At 40.4% G+C, this 15,525-nt stretch overlaps 1 protein-coding gene across 3 annotated transcripts; it reads right to left on the bottom strand.

The window, feature by feature from the left end:
- Nucleotides 1–128: 128 nt before the first annotated feature.
- Nucleotides 129–14,740, bottom strand: usp48 (ubiquitin specific peptidase 48). 3 transcript variants are annotated; one of them, XM_070847709.1, is made up of 28 exons: nucleotides 14,686–14,740; nucleotides 13,990–14,127; nucleotides 13,345–13,465; nucleotides 13,003–13,144; nucleotides 11,944–12,071; nucleotides 11,489–11,613; nucleotides 10,524–10,632; nucleotides 9,385–9,518; nucleotides 9,051–9,136; nucleotides 8,684–8,863; nucleotides 8,228–8,365; nucleotides 7,838–7,987; nucleotides 7,286–7,486; nucleotides 6,438–6,549; nucleotides 5,927–6,069; nucleotides 5,239–5,313; nucleotides 4,957–5,081; nucleotides 4,192–4,314; nucleotides 3,928–3,989; nucleotides 3,492–3,602; nucleotides 2,977–3,107; nucleotides 2,549–2,655; nucleotides 2,314–2,421; nucleotides 1,656–1,835; nucleotides 1,288–1,413; nucleotides 1,157–1,205; nucleotides 1,011–1,037; nucleotides 129–863 (listed from the first exon to the last, which is right to left on the bottom strand). In XM_070847709.1, exons 2-28 carry the CDS (start codon nucleotides 14,121–14,123, stop codon nucleotides 841–843), a joined length of 3,150 nt encoding a protein of 1,049 aa, XP_070703810.1. In that variant the 5' UTR covers nucleotides 14,124–14,127; nucleotides 14,686–14,740; the 3' UTR covers nucleotides 129–840. The 3 variants fall into 3 exon arrangements, with proteins under 3 accessions (XP_070703810.1, XP_070703794.1, XP_070703802.1); XM_070847693.1 differs by having other exon boundaries at nucleotides 14,601–14,717; XM_070847701.1 differs by lacking the exon at nucleotides 14,686–14,740 and adding an exon at nucleotides 14,305–14,474.
- Between the last annotated feature and the right edge of the window lie 785 nt (nucleotides 14,741–15,525).

Here is a 15,525-nt window from a genome sequence, read left to right as displayed (position 1 = left end):
TTACATAAAGTATCATCTGTCACAGGATTAAAATAACCCCAATGTCATGGAGTTACTTGTATAGACACTGGACCACCAATACCACATTGTGTTTGTTGAACCTAATAATTACAAGTGTGAGGACAGCATGCTTTGAAAATAACTTTATTGTCCATAAGAAATAACAGTGAAAAGAACAGGACATATCACTGCTTGCATTCCATTTCTCACTTCCAACTCTTGAGGTTTGCACTGCTGAAACTTCTGAAGAAATCAGCCTCTATACATACCGTGTAGCTATGGATCTCTAAATGCCACATGGAGTATATGGATATAGATTTGCTGTAGAGGTAACAAATGTTCTAACATTTAAGAGCAGTTATATTTGTAATACTTAACACTTACTCGTGCATTCATTTGACAAACCTGAATACTCTGCAGTGAGAACACAAGCTTCCACATAATGGAAAGAAAGTACATTGTCTTGAATTTTTCTTCTGCCATAATTTAAAAGAGTCAAAACAAAGCCGTTTTCTTGAGTAACAATAGAATTTGACTGAGGCCAAGCCTCAGAATACATCAGATCCACTTTGCTTCTTCAACCTGTCTGACAGAAGCATTACCACAAAGTCCTTCAGAATGATTAGGAAGTTTAAATATCAAAGGCCAGCTAACCTTATGTAGAGAAAAACAGCGGCTTTGCAACAGAGTCACAGTTTTATTAAAGAAAGCCTACTCAAAACGTAAAAAAAACAAATTAAAGCACTTATTTATATATGGACACTTGACAAATTCAAGCTTTTTAAAAAAATTTCCATCTGTCATCTGTCCAATTCAAGCATAGCTACAGCACAGCTTTCCTCAGTGCCCGAGAAGCCCAGTGCCTGCAGAGAGGGACAGACATTATTATTATCATTATTACATCAAATCAGAACCAAAACACACTTTCAGTGGAGATAATAGAGTTATTAAATTCCTACTGGGTGAAGAAAAAATATCCCTTTCAGAACAAATGGAAAAAACATGCTCACCTTTAAATCCCTCTTCAGGCATTCTCACTGTCATGGAAGTAGAGTAGAGGAGTCCATGTAAGAAAACAGTACAATCAGAAATGTAGATTTTTCTTTAATCACGGTAACACAGCAGCTATGGTTGAGGTGAAGATGACACCACTTACCCTGATAGACATCATCCATTGCAGCATAGTCTGCTATCGGCTCATCAGCCTGTAAGGAAATTAATGTTTCCATTATCTCGCCATCAAGATGATCAGATCAAGATTAAAGCTGCAATCACAGTAGGAAGTACCTTAAGACAGATGATACTTTCAGGAATGACGCCCAGGCTGCCCAGTGTGGCCGAGTCGTCTGTGAGACTTTTTCCATCAATGGAGAGATTCTGGTCAAACGGAGCCACGGAGAAGGCATGCATAATCTAAGGGTCAGAAGCACGACAGAGTCGGTTTACAGTAATCACAATATTCCTTCTGCAATGTTCTGTTACAGTGCCCCTTCCAAATAGTTGATTCTGTTACCACCACTTTATGCAAATTGACTTTATTCTATCCATCCTCCAGATATCATAAACCGCTTATTTCATTCATCATCATTTTAAATGCTTGTATCATGCTTGTCTCCAACAGTCCAGCACTGTATTCGGTGACTTGGGGCTCTCACCTGTATCTTCAGCTCTTTAAGTGTCTGATTGGCTGAAACAATGAGTGCTTTCTCCCCTCTGAGCTTCCTGTGCCGGGTGCTTCTCCTGATTCCACCTACTTTGGTCGTGGTCACAGGCACAGCAGCTGCTGACGCCGCATTGCTGTCACTCAACTTTAGCCGCTTCGCACCATCTTCAGCCTGCAAGAAAGTCAAGTGTTTATTAGGTATTAGGGATGGCAATACACTATGCCTCTATTTGTCACACCAAAACAGATCAGACATGAAGGTAGTCTGTATGCACTGCTAGTTTTAGCAACTAGAAATTATGCTGAAAGAAAAACACAATGGCTGCAGTGAAAGAGCGACAAAGACAGACATCATGATTGAAGTTTTTGTAAACTTTCTAATGTAAAATATTTGTAAAGAAAGGAAAATAACCAGACAGAAGGGAGATGCTTTTCTGTAGGGAAACACAGCCAGTAATGTGCTACTTTAGACCAATCACAGTAGACGGTCACTGGAGCCCTTACAGTGCTGAATGTCAAGGCTGACTGGTTACTGTAGCAGGTTGTGGAGCCCCTGTTACAACTGCTGATTAACAGTCAGGTGATATTTTGTCTCATATATATGTGGCAGCATCCGTCTGTTTCCAGGGACAGCGTGTTAATGGACTTACCTGGCTGAAATCTGGGTCTCTCTCTCCATCCACCTTTGGATGTTCTTCCTTCTCCTCCTCTGCCTCGGAGCTGCTGGCGTTCAGTTCTGGAGCCGCCTCCTTTATCATCTACACAGAAAACACAAAGTTATAGAGACTCTACCTCCACACGGGAAGATCTGTGGAACTCTACACATTACATGACAAAATACAGTGGTCACTGTTTGGATGACCTACAATGTCCTATTTTTCGTACCCTCTTATCTTCAACGACTTTGCGGATGTAGATGGTTGCTTGGGTATACTCTCTGAGGTCCCTCTGCTGCTGGAAAAGGAAGCTCTCTCTGCACTCCCAACACAGATCTGAAGACACACGACCACATTAGTATCAAATGATAAAAGCCAAAAAGGATCAAAGCAAACTTAAAAATGCCCATATACAGTGAAAGTATATGGGCATAATCCACTTCATCCAAGTTCCATGGATATTTTGTCACTTTAAAACAGAGACTATTGGAATTCTTCACAACAGCTGTCAATCCAAGCTGATTACAGCAAGACTCAAGCTTTAAAGCCTGCAGACAGTCAGTGATACTCTATTGGAAGACGTTTTCTGAATATCAATCACTCTGTGTATGTGAAAAATCGAGCCATGAACATGCGAGGTGAACCATTTCCCCTTACCAGGCTGAGTGGTGTACTGAGTGGTGGGACCACTGGATGTGGTCTGTTTGAAGCAGTGGATGGAGATGGGCTGGTCCACAATGAAGAGTCTGCTGATTACTTCCCATTCACTGGGCCAGAGCAGAGCTATACTGTGCAAGACAAACAGCACAACATGAGACCGCAGCAGCATCCAATCAGTGATACAAAATGCCCACTTCAAAGAAAAACTGCATGTTTTTTTTTTTTATTCAGATTTGACATTTAATTTTCTAAGGATTAAGGAGTATTTGCTGATCACACCACAGCTGAGTTATCCTGATTTGTGTAAGATGCATGCACAAAGCGTGAACTTGTGGTATCAGGACCACTGCTGTCTCACCAGGTTTAGCATTAGTGTGGACAGTGAAGTTTAACTGCTGTTCCTTTTTTAGCCCAATTTTTAGCCCACAGAGGGATTCTAACAGAAACCCAATCTGGGGAGTTATTTTGGCCATGAAAAGCAACTATAGGCCATTTGAATAAGCAGAACTCACTGTTGTGCATCTCCGTTGATCAGGGAGTCGTAGGTGAACATGAAGCCACCGTGGGGACAGAGCAGCAGAGTGTTGCCCACATTAGACACTGGAGAGGATTTAGTGGGCCTCCTACAATATCCAAACACAGATGGGAGAAAAATTATCGTTTGAAATGTTGACATGCAATTTCACTGCCAGTCATGCGCAGAATCATAAGTGATTGGCCAACTGAAAAACGAAAGAGTCAATCTTAATGTCAAGTCACAAAATTACAATTACTTTTAGTCATTACTAGACACACAAGTGATATTTATGTCAAACTGGTCTCTTTAACAATTCCTTTCATGGGAGGCTGGCTCTGTTCTTGAGTCCATAGAGTCAAATTTTATTTTGACAATGTGCCAACAAACACAATAATATAATTTTGTTCATTTCACTGATGAAACAAACATACCTGATGAATTTTTTCCACTCATCCACAAAAAAAAGAGGGACTACGTAGAGTACATCTGTGCCCTGGAGCGACAAATAAGACAGGATTTACTGTAGTAACCAGAATCATAGTTTATCACCTATCACGACATTTGCATAATTTCAATTGATGGTCATTTTTACACATTTATTTCATGATAGCTTTCATTTTAATGGATTCCTGTTATCAACACCTGTATAATAAAGAGGTTACATGACTCTGGCAGACTGACGGTTGCTTGTCTACCTGAGGCCACTTGGTGAGTGTTGGCCGGTTCTTCTCATGGAAGAGGTTAAGCAGTTGGTTCTTCTGGTCCAGGGCCATCATCTTACTGACCGCCTCATTATCCTTTTCTTCCTGCTCTAATGTCTGGACACACAAGAAGGAAAAGTTTCAATCCCAGTGGTGCACTCTACTATGACTACAGCATGTTGTTGAGGGGCTACAGTGTATCAGCAAAGCTATCACAGCTAATGTGCACCACCTCACACTATACATTGGATGATGGAGTTACCATATGGAGACAAGAACTGTGATTGGTTAGCTTGTTTTCACCTACATTTCTGCTCACTGTGATCACTCACTCCATCACAGCGAGCATAAACAGAATTACTGCAGCTATTGATGGTTGCATAACAGTAGTGTCCTTTTAAATTATTAAGCAATACAAACTTTCACACTGACTTTGTGACAATCAAAAAATTATAATCACAATCACTATGCTGTATATACATGGACATAGAATGGCTGTATTTGTCTTTAATTGGTGTTGCGGCAGCACCACAAATCAGAGTCTGGACTAATCAACCAGAATAGAGGCATCTTGGGGCAGCTGTAAACTGTGCCTAATTCCATCATTGCACTTATAATTCTAATGCACGCTTACAGAAAATTCTTGTGGAAAAATAATGCAGATGTAGAGGTATAAACAAAAAAGAAAATAAAAAATAAAGGATACCAGTGAGGGTTCAGTGTAGTGCAACACTGAATGGTTTGTCAATGTCTACTCACCAGGCACTGCTGACAGGGCTCCTGGTTTTGGGTGAATTCTGGGGCTTTGGGGAAGTATACCCTCAGCTTGGTCCAAACTTCAGACGATACCAGCTTCCGTTCAGTGTCCAGAATACTCAGACCCCCTACAGCAGGAACACATTGAAGAGCCAGCGTATTGAATATTAAACTGTGGGTGCATATGTAGTAGCAACTAAAACATTTGTGTGTTTAAAAACTGCCCAGTGTCATTGTTAAAAGGATTTGCTAAGATCATCCTAGATGCTAATGATGGGACAGTACCGTGACTGCAGACAATGTCTTCATTGAAAGTCTTCATCTCATCCTCGTTGCCCTCTGAGAGCTCTGGGCCAAACTCTGCAAGCAGACGATTCATTCATTGGTTACATTTAATACTAAAACAAAAGGACACCAAAATGATTCTGTGAATTCAACTCAACCAGTGCCACAATGTCCTTTAATAATTTCGTCAGTGTCTCAGTGTCCTTAAAAAAATGGCAAACATAGACTTAAAACACATTTTTAGCCATGCTAGCACCGTAGCACAATAGAGGGTGATAGGTTGGTCCACCACTTTGGTCCAGACTAAAATATCTCTACAACATCTGGATGGACTGCCATGAAATGTGGTACAGATATTCATCATGCCCAGAGGATGAATGACTTTGAAGATGATGACATGCCATTTCCTGTAATGACTTTTTCAGTATCATTAAGTACAATAGGTCAATCATTTAGTTAAAAATATCAAAAAACTCACAAATGGCCACTTTAAGTTACATTTTTCTCGTTACTGACAAACATTCCCAAAATCAAATGCACTCAATGTACAATGATTCGAGGAAAAACAGGGAAAGCATAATGTGCCACAGTTTTCTGTTACTTGTTAGCATGACAGGTATACATAACAAAAGACAAAATGATATACAAGACAGAGACATAGAAACAAAAGCACAGCCGTCCCTCCTACCTTTGCTGTTGTTGGTGTGTGGTCCCTGTCCATTGGTCTGCCCATTGCTGTGTTTGGTTTCGTGTTCATCCTCTTCCAGCTGATCCAAAGCCAATTGCCTCCAGCTACGCAGAGATGCCTTGCCCACCCAGTACCCTTCACCACTGACACACACACACACACACACACACACACACACACACACACACGGTGATAAATACTCATGATTACATTAGATAGCAATTCTGTATCCCTCCTTGAAGGATAATACATTTATTGCAATGATCTTAGACAGCATGGATTCAATTTCTCTCCTTGTGGAGCTGCTGCATTCAGTCATGTTGTAAATGATACAGAATCGTTTCAGGTCTGACAGTAAGGTTGCAATAAGACTGACATGGTAAACTGCCACTACATTAACATAAAGAGGTGGATGTCTGAGAGGGGCGATTAAAATACCATTTGATCTTAACTTGGCTTGATGCACAATGCTACAGCCCGTTAACCCAACACTTATCCTGAGTGTGTTTACCTGGGCGTGCGTTTGACCAGGTTGGAGACTTCCTTGTAGTCTTCGTTGAGCTGGTTCTTCAGCCGCAGCACCCTGCACCGCTGGCCAACACACTCTCTACACAAAGACGCGCCTGAGCAAACACATAAAAATGGAATATGTAAAAAAGTAAAAGAGTTACGCTGCGTTTTTAGGAGCAGTCAGGATGAGAAACATTTCTAGAGAGCGAGATGTGCTTAGAGTCCAAAGATTGCAAGCAAATTATGGAAATACAGGCAGGCAAATTCATTAAGTGTATTGCTTTTGTGATGGTCAGTCAGCTAGTGATGCTAATTATTTGCCAGATCAGTTAATCACTATTAATCTTGATTAATCAAATTCTTAACATATTTGCTTTTCACCTAACCAGTTCAGTTTGCGCTGCTTGCTGCTTCAACTATTCCTCCCTCTCAGAGTTGTCACTTTCATTACCATTTTTTTTATTGAGCTATGGTGAACAGCATGCACACACAACCATGTGGATATGATCACATTCTAAAATCCGTAGTACCTGGCTGTACATAAGTTTTTAATTGATAAAGAGATTTAGAGGCTTTAGCACAGCATGTTTAGTAAAATGTAATGTATGTCCTCCAGAATAGCCTGCAAGTACAAGCATAGAGTTTTATTCAGTATTTCAAAACATACAAAGTGCTAGAATACAAGCTCACTCTATAAGTCTTAAACATACCTCATTCAACTATGTGAAGCATCGCAAAGTTGAAAACTGGTCATTGTGATACCTACTTCTGTGTCACTGTTTAATTGAAATAGCAGCAGAAGTTCATGACTTGAGCCTCTGCTCAAGTCAAACACACTGTTTGACTAACCGTCCAGTCTCGGCCCTCCACTGTAGCGCTCGTAGAGGAGCTGAGCAGCTTGGAGAGAAACCCTCTTGGAGTCTCCCACCTTGTCTGGGTGCAGTTTGCCGTGAGAACACAGGAAGTCAGAGTTGTCAATTTCTTTTGTGGCTGTGGAATCGTCCAGCCACTTCTTCAACCAGTCCAGGGGGATAAACTCGTATGGCTCGCCTGAGGAGGGAAAGCATACAAACACATCAAACATAAAGAGAAACAGGCCCTCTGATTTTGGTTCATTAAATTCAGTCATTTCTATTACACAACATCAAGGCCCACTATTGCTTTTGGCAAAAATCACAAATCATCTCGGTTCAGTAGGGTGTTGTGTTGTACTAGCACTATTACTACAGACAGGGGAGCTGTTGTACAAGTTAAGCTAATCCTCCATTGACTGTCTGTTTATTACACTATCTGTACTGTTAGCTTGTTTTTAACTGAAGGTCACAACAAACATGTACACTCTTTAGTGTTTCTATTAAGAGGGCTGTGAATGATGGCAATATAGGCAATGTTTTTACCAACCGTCTCTTGCAGGTAAAAGCTCGTAGAGCTCCTTCACCTCCTCGTGCTTGGCTTTGCCCTTATCCACACTCTGTTTTCTCATGTCGGCCATCTCACTGCACCACTCCTCAAATTTATGGTTATCTTGGTCCACCAACCTCTGAAGGAAGGCTGGGAGCCAGGACAAAGTTAAAAGAAACCATCAGTCAAGGTGACCCTGACCAGGCTGTAGGCTGTACTGTAAAACTCATTTCTCGAGGCAAGCCTCAATTCCTTGATGCAAACAAAGATAGAAACCAGAAATTATTGCTGTTTGCTTGCCTGGCTGCCATCTTTGTTTACAGGAAGGAATAGTGATACATTACATACAATCGTGCAAAATGTCAAATTAGTTACGACTCAGCTACTCACCTGGAACCTCGACTTTGGTCCTAGAGGGATCTGAGCTCTCCTCTTCCTGGACCTTATACACCAGCATGTAGGCATTTCTGGAACAGTGGTAGCCTTTGCTGCACTTTGGCTTTCGTGTCTGGGACTTCACTGTCTCAGCTAGGAACCAAGAAACCAAGAAAGAAGAGCAACAGCTTTTAGAAAGTTGACATGATCCTCCAGTGGGTGAAAAGGTATGGCCCTTTACCTCTTAACTCTACATTTTAACAAAGCACCATTGTCATGGTGGCAACACATTTGAACACATGAACTTCTTTACTGCAGTTGAAAATTTCACCTAGCTTAGAATATGATGATTCTTAAACATTCTTCTACATAAAAATACTACTGGATAACAATAAGACTGCAAGAACATATATGGGCATCTATGAATTTTAGGAACGTGGAACTATACAGTATCCATTTAGTACAACTCACCGATGTCCTCCTCAATACCCAGCTGCAGTTTCTTGCCTTCCATCTTCTCAATTTCCTCATCGTTGAATTTGTACCAGTCGCCAGTGCGAGCGTCCTTCACATGGGCAATGTAGTGGCCTGAGTAGGCACTGATGCCCCGATGGATCAGCACCGCACTCAGTTCATAAACACACTTCTGGTCTGGAGAAACAGTCAGTTCAAACAGGCACAAATAACAATACATTTAGTTTTGTCAACAAAAGTATCTGCTGTTCCTGGGGGATGCAGATTTGTGACAACAATCCATCATCTATAGGAAGATACCCTGCTTTGACATCGTTGACCACCCCCCCACCGTATGTGTCACAGAGATTCATAATGCCAATACCTTGTTTTCCTTCTAGGAAAGGCCCCATGTCCAGCTGCTCTGGAAAACTGATAAATGTGTTAAGCTTCTTCTTGTGGCCCGTTTGTCTGGAGAAGACAACATGATTTAGTAAAACTTTTGTTCTCATACCAGTAGACAGTAGACACCGATGGCATCACTACTTAACCCAGGAATTGAAAAGCAAAATAAAATGGGTTTTTTTTTCAGTTTTGTTGTCACAAAGCACTACGTATATAAGAGAATATATTATCATATGTATCATGCAAAAGTGATAGAGAGGCCGTTTCATTAATGTTATACTTTTCATACGTTGCAGTACAAATTGATGGCTGACCTATCAAAGACGAAGCGCATGAGTTGCAGGTTGAGGGTTGGAGGAAGGCTGTGCAGTCTGATCCTTCGGGTGGCATTCTGTTTACTCTGACAGCTCTCACAGAAGTAGCGGTTCTCTCCGTCCAGCTTTTCCTCCTGCAAGGTGAAGGGCGAGGGTCAACCATTGTGAAAACAACACACAGAAACACACACGCCAAGACTTTTTCCCACGCAGTAATCTAATTTTGGAACTCACACTGGATGAAAAATCTGATTCTAATTCCAACTGGACAGATGAATTGAAGTTATTCTGTATTTTCCATGCTGTGCACATGTTTTAAATAGGCTGACCCATTTAGCTACACGACTCTGGAATCATGACTTCAATCATTCAATCGTTGATTTGACTTGAGACCACAATTTTCTCCCATAGTTCTTAGGAGCACCAGTTTTTAACAACATTTATGTTGGTTTATAGAGCAGGTAGCACATCAGGAAGAACAGTTATCATTGACTCCTTTGGTCCTAACCTTTGTGCTTTTTAATGCTTGAGCGGTTGGGCGATGAAGATTTTCCAGTGATGTTTTCCTGACCCTTTTGTGATATTTCAGGTGGTTGTAAAAAATTACGAGTGTTACTTTTTTTTGCAGAGTAACGTACATGCTTTTGTCATCCTTGTGTTTGGATCAAGTGCCACACTACGTAATGTTTTAAAGGTATAAGCGCAGCATTTCTTGTCAGTTCTGGGGATGTTTAAATTTATTCCTCATCACTATGCTAAAAGCTTGGAGTAAACAACATTTAACTCCACTGTCTTTAATCAACATCAAAATGTATACAACCTGCACCTGTGCTGTTTGTCATTCAATTCAATTCAATTCAATTCAATTTATTTTGTATAGCCCAATATCACAACAGAGTGTCTCATAGTGCTTTACAAAGTTCACTGAAATACACAAGTGTAAGTGTGGAGTAACGCACACCTGTTATTTGTTGAAGCAGCTTAGGGAGAAATTAGGGGCACCTGTTTCGATGCAACTGATCTCACTGCTAATTTATACAAACCCGGAAGAATTGTAGTCACATAAACATGAGATGGCATACAAGCCCGAATTGAGACTGCGATTGTAGACATTTTGTGTGACAGTGAATGATAGCTACCTTAAGGAACTCCGTGACACACTCAGTGAGGTTTTTGTGGCCTTGGATGTTCAGCTCCAGTTCGTAGTATCGGGACGGCAGTGCCGATGATCGTCCACACTGGTTACAGCTGGAAAACAGCCAAACCAAGAAAACAGATTCCACCACGTCCTTTTTGTGTAGTAACATTATAACATTATTTTGTCAATAGAGTACTTTTGCAGTAATGATGACAGTGCTTGAATGATTTCTACTCAATGGGATGTCAGTTCTGACCTTTCACTTTTTTTGGCTTAACACTTACAGTCGTTTAAACTCTTCTCATAAAAATCAAGTTAACCAAAAAAGAGTTTTATGCCTCTACGCGATTCTGGTCCCAATCCAAATGATGACTAATAAAAACATGACCTTTACCTTCACTAAACCAAGCTTTATAAAAATACCTGGTTTCTAGCTTGCTCCATTTATATGACAACAACAAGGTTTCCATCTCCTTCAAGAATGTTAAATAAATGGCTGTTAAACCCAGTCCCACCTCTGACTGGCACCACATCTGACATTAGAGTTACAAAACAAGACAGTGTGACTTTTTAAAAAATGTTCTGAAGAAAGAATAACAGCACATCTCTCTGAGCAACAAGAAAACTTCCCCTCTGCTAAAGCCTACCTGTCCCTTTATTCCATATTATTGAAATCTCTGAAAGCCAAATACATGACGCAGTCTAAAAGGAACTTGTAACACATCTAAAAGTAAGCGTCCTTTATTCAAGGAACTGTTTACTTATTTTATGTGAAAAAATCCTATTGTCCCAGACAGTTACGAGCCAAGGCCTGACACCTGACTCACAAATGAGGTTCAGCATATATTTTTGTGAGGCTGCTGAGGAGACTAAGACCTAACGTATACTTCAGTTGTGAAACTTTATCATGACATTTTTCAACTTAAGTATAAAATTGTGCTCGGTTTGAGTACTGTGTGGTCTTACACAGTAACATAGGAGAACTGTCCACAGAACTGCCGTTGGATGACATTCTGCAGGTTGGTGTTCTTCTGCTTGGACAATGTGTCCTCCAACAGAGACAGGAAAAGTTTTGAAAACTCCTGGGCATCCTGAAAATGAAAGATTTGAATCAAATGCACTGTAAAGAAGCCATATCTCCAAAACCCAACCACTAAAAAACATGCTGATGCTTACATTCGCTGTGTTAACTCTGCTGTGTAATTCTTCACCTGAACTTTTTTTTCTCACCATTTATGTATTGAGGTGATATAGTGCAAGCCTCTCTGTTCAGAAATAATTCTGAACAGAATTCGCACAATGGAGAAAAAACAGGAAAATGGAGCTCTAGTGAAATAAATATCCACAATCGTCTTTCAAATTGTGAAAGCAGCCCTGTATTTCTAAATTAAGAGTTTGCCAAGGTTAATGTAGTGATTTACCTGCTGCTGTCCTGTGTCCAGGCCCAGGGCTTTGACTAGCCCTGAAGGGTCAATGTACTTTCTGTTGCTGTTCTGCAGGAGTGCAAACAGATACTGTAGATGCTCACAGATGGACTGAGGCTCGTAATCTGAAAGAGACAGAGACGTCTGTCTAAGAGAACTGAAATGCTTTCATCATATGAACAGGTAAAAATCTGCAGAGTAAGATTTGTAACTGGGCCTTCACTTCTGTCAAATAGTTTTAAACATCACTTATGTGAAATTATTTAAGAAAACTTCAAGACTATCATGTAACATGAGCACACAAATTAATTTAACAGTAACATGTTGGTGGTTACTTCCTACAAAACAGTAATTATTGCTGTTAGTTTGGTTGGCAGTCAGCACATTTGATCAAAAACTTATAAATGGATTACAATATTGTTGTTGCAAAATAATTAGAATTGAAATAAACAAACTTGATATAAATTAATGTTGATGATTTATTTGGGTATAACATCTAGCTGGACATTTGTTCTATGTCGGGATAAGGTCATTCTGTTCTAGATGATGTTATTCTATTCTAGTTAGGCTTAGACCAAACTAGAATCTAGTTGAGTTTGGACCTGACTACAATCTAGCCACGACTAGAAAGTAGTTGGGTTTAGAACCTAAATAGTGTCCTCTCAAAACTTTGAATACTGCATTATCCTGATTTGGTATCTTACATGTCAATATACTATAAATCTGTATTTTATTAACGCATTGATACATTCTGGTTCTGGTTTGTCATAGACATGTTATGTCTATGACATGTTATGTCTATGACAAGTCTTGAAGAATTTTTGCAGATGCTTTGCACTAATCAATACTGAACACAGGGCAAAAAAGCCCAAATATCGCCGGTGGTGAGTGAAACCCCAGGACACCACTGGACACTGGCAGTACATGCATTATTATTAGTGCATGCACAAGTGAAAAGTGAAAATACTTCACATGATCGGGCTAAAACATGCTGACTTAAGCCAGGAAATGGACAGACATTAAGATGCATCCCCAGTATTTAGTTTTCAGTTATACCAGATTCAATATTGTGTTCCTGTGCTCGGGAATTGTGGCACTGATAGAGGCTCCTACGCAGCTCCAGGTTGTGGAACCACACTTGCAGGAATGTGTTGACATAACATGTTGCACCCAGGTTGGTCAGACCAACAAATGTGTTCTGGAAGGGGGGAGAGACAGAGGGGGAGAGAGAGAGAATAAGAGGGAGAGAGAGAGAGATAGGATCAACTGTCTCTTAAGATATTCTTCAACCCCTGGACAACCTAGGAGTTCAGTAGTTCACCAACAACAGATATGTTTTCTAAGGAAAAGCAGACAGGTGAGAAAAGAATTTAAAGCATATGTGGCTGAAAGAAATACCTTGTCTCGACGCTCTGAATTTGGGTCATCGATATTGTGGAAAGCATTTTCATCAATGTCTCCAAGCCATGCCTGTTCACCAATACCAACAAGACAGTTGGGGTTCCCTTTGCAGTTCCTCCTGCAAGAGCAAGTCATGATCATTAACCTCACTGTTCCAATACCTACCATAAAAAGTAATAGCTAACTGCATCTCTCTTTCTCATGACATGTCAAAAGTCGTGTTAGACTTCATCTAGGAGCTCCATCCAAAAATCTGACATACTAAGCTACACATCCTGTGGGGTGAGCCTTCAATGTGAATGTAGGGGCAAAATAAAGTTAAGTAGCATTTCAATTGTACGATTGAGTGCCCACAGAGATACCTACAGTCTACCTAGTGCTATTTCGTGATATGCCGAATTTCAGAGTGGAGTGGATTTTCGTGACCTTTCATGCAAAGTCTAGAGAGCTGTCCTGTTTGCTATGACGGTTGTCCACAAGCATGGAAACAAATCAGACTTTTTGATGCACATTAGCATCCTTCTGCGGAGCGGGCCATTAAACCTCCAACTTAAAAGTCCCAATTAACATCGGCTACTGGTATTTTTACCGGTACATGTTAGGAAGACAGAGGCATGTTGTTCACAAATACAAATACTGTACCTGCAGGTTCCTCTCTTGCAGGCCGGGAGATTGACGCGATATGCTAGCTCGATGTGCTCCTGTCTGATTTCTTCTGGTTTCACCGTTTCCACCCAACGCCAAGCCGCTTTCTCCAGCTGTAAGCGGGGCGCCATAATCCTACGATATAACGTTAATCACACAGTCAAATACATGAGTCGATAAAAGCCACATCTCTTTACCAAACTGTTTCCAGGAATGCTAACATAGCGGCTAACAGTGTCTGAATAAGTTCCAGTAGGTCATAGCTTGGTTCTTACGAGGCAACATACCGTTAGCTATGTTGTGCTACTTAACCTAGCCAGCTAGTATTAGCTTCGTAGTTCCATCACTACTCTAGTGACCTTAAATACTCAGTATATCACACCACACATCGCAACAACACAGAACACTGAAATACAATAAATCACGACAGACTGTATTTGCAGGGTAACGTCAGGAGTAAGGACTACCCTCGTGCTAATGTTAGCTAGCTCGCTAGCTAAAATGTAGCTAGCCCGACCGGCAGTGTTAGCAAGTCATTTTCCCTGCATTTTCTATTTAACGCTAACTTACGCTGCGTAACGAGTTTATTGTGTCAAACATTATCGAACCTTTCATGCGTGCAGCTGCTTCACCAAAATATTTTATGTATTTTCACATTTTATTCACGGTTTATTTTAGATTTAGCGCCCTTACGTCAGTTTATAAATAAATTATTTCTCCGCTCAAAATCAACAAGACGTCAACAAGTGACGTAGCGACGTCTCTTTGTTGTGACTGGAGGGAGGAACGGAAACACGCGGAACATTCACAGGCCTCTTTTCTGTCCGAGTTAACATTACAGCTGTCAAATGCACTTCAATGCTTTTCTTTCTGTGGTCTCAAGAAACAAAAAATATTTTGCAATGTGACTTTATTTTCAGTATGAAACGTGCTTGGTTGTTTGTGATGTTTAGTGATGTCCATACTAACAATATCTTCTTTAGTATGGTGGACCAAACCTGACAGATCTGGACAGAAAAATAAATGCATTTAAATTGATTTGAATATATAAGAAATAGCAGCCTTGCCTGAAGTGGAGCTGTCCGGCTCACTTTGGTGCTGATACAGCTTACTATATCCATGACTGCACATTATTTAAATGTGCATTTTATATTTTCAATTAGCTGTTTGTAATTTGTAGGTCCTGTGATGGGCAACCAGTCCAGACTAAGGATAAGCGGTAATGACAATGGATGGATGGACGTTTATAGTTCTAGAGGAAGCCAACATCTATTTTTTTATGGGGCATAATGAAAGTGGATAGGTCAAAGTTTAATGTTAATGACTCATGACGTGACATGTATCTATACTGAAGTAAACTGCTTCAAAGCAGGGCTTCATACGAGCACATTAAGAGTGACATTTCTCCCTAAATTTCAATAGTAATTGCACACATATCTAAAAACTTTTTGTTAGCAAAAGAGAAGAAGGTGACTTAATAGATTCTTCTCTAGGTCCATAAAAGGCTTTGGCCTTTGTTCGTGCAAATATGAA

Source organism: Pempheris klunzingeri, chromosome 2, assembly GCF_042242105.1.
Source record: "Pempheris klunzingeri isolate RE-2024b chromosome 2, fPemKlu1.hap1, whole genome shotgun sequence".
In the NCBI taxonomy this organism is placed as follows: Eukaryota; Metazoa; Chordata; class Actinopteri; order Acropomatiformes; family Pempheridae; genus Pempheris; species Pempheris klunzingeri.
The sequence above is the reverse complement of the archived record's forward strand: the minus strand, read 5'-3'. Positions and strand labels throughout refer to the sequence as shown.

What these genes read in the sequence shown, in the direction of transcription:
- usp48 (XM_070847709.1), bottom strand. Translation starts at nt 14,123, where the DNA reads ATGGCGCCCCGCTTACAGCTGGAGAAAGCGGCTTGGCGTTGGGTGGAA. An exon ending in GACCAAAGTCGAGGTTCCAG is followed by an intron (nt 7,988 to 8,227) that starts GTGAGTAGCTGA and finishes CCTGGCTCCCAG; the next exon opens with CCTTCCTTCAGAGGTTGGTG. An exon ending in GAGTGGAAAAAATTCATCAG is followed by an intron (nt 3,603 to 3,927) that starts GTATGTTTGTTT and finishes TGGATATTGTAG; the next exon opens with GAGGCCCACTAAATCCTCTC.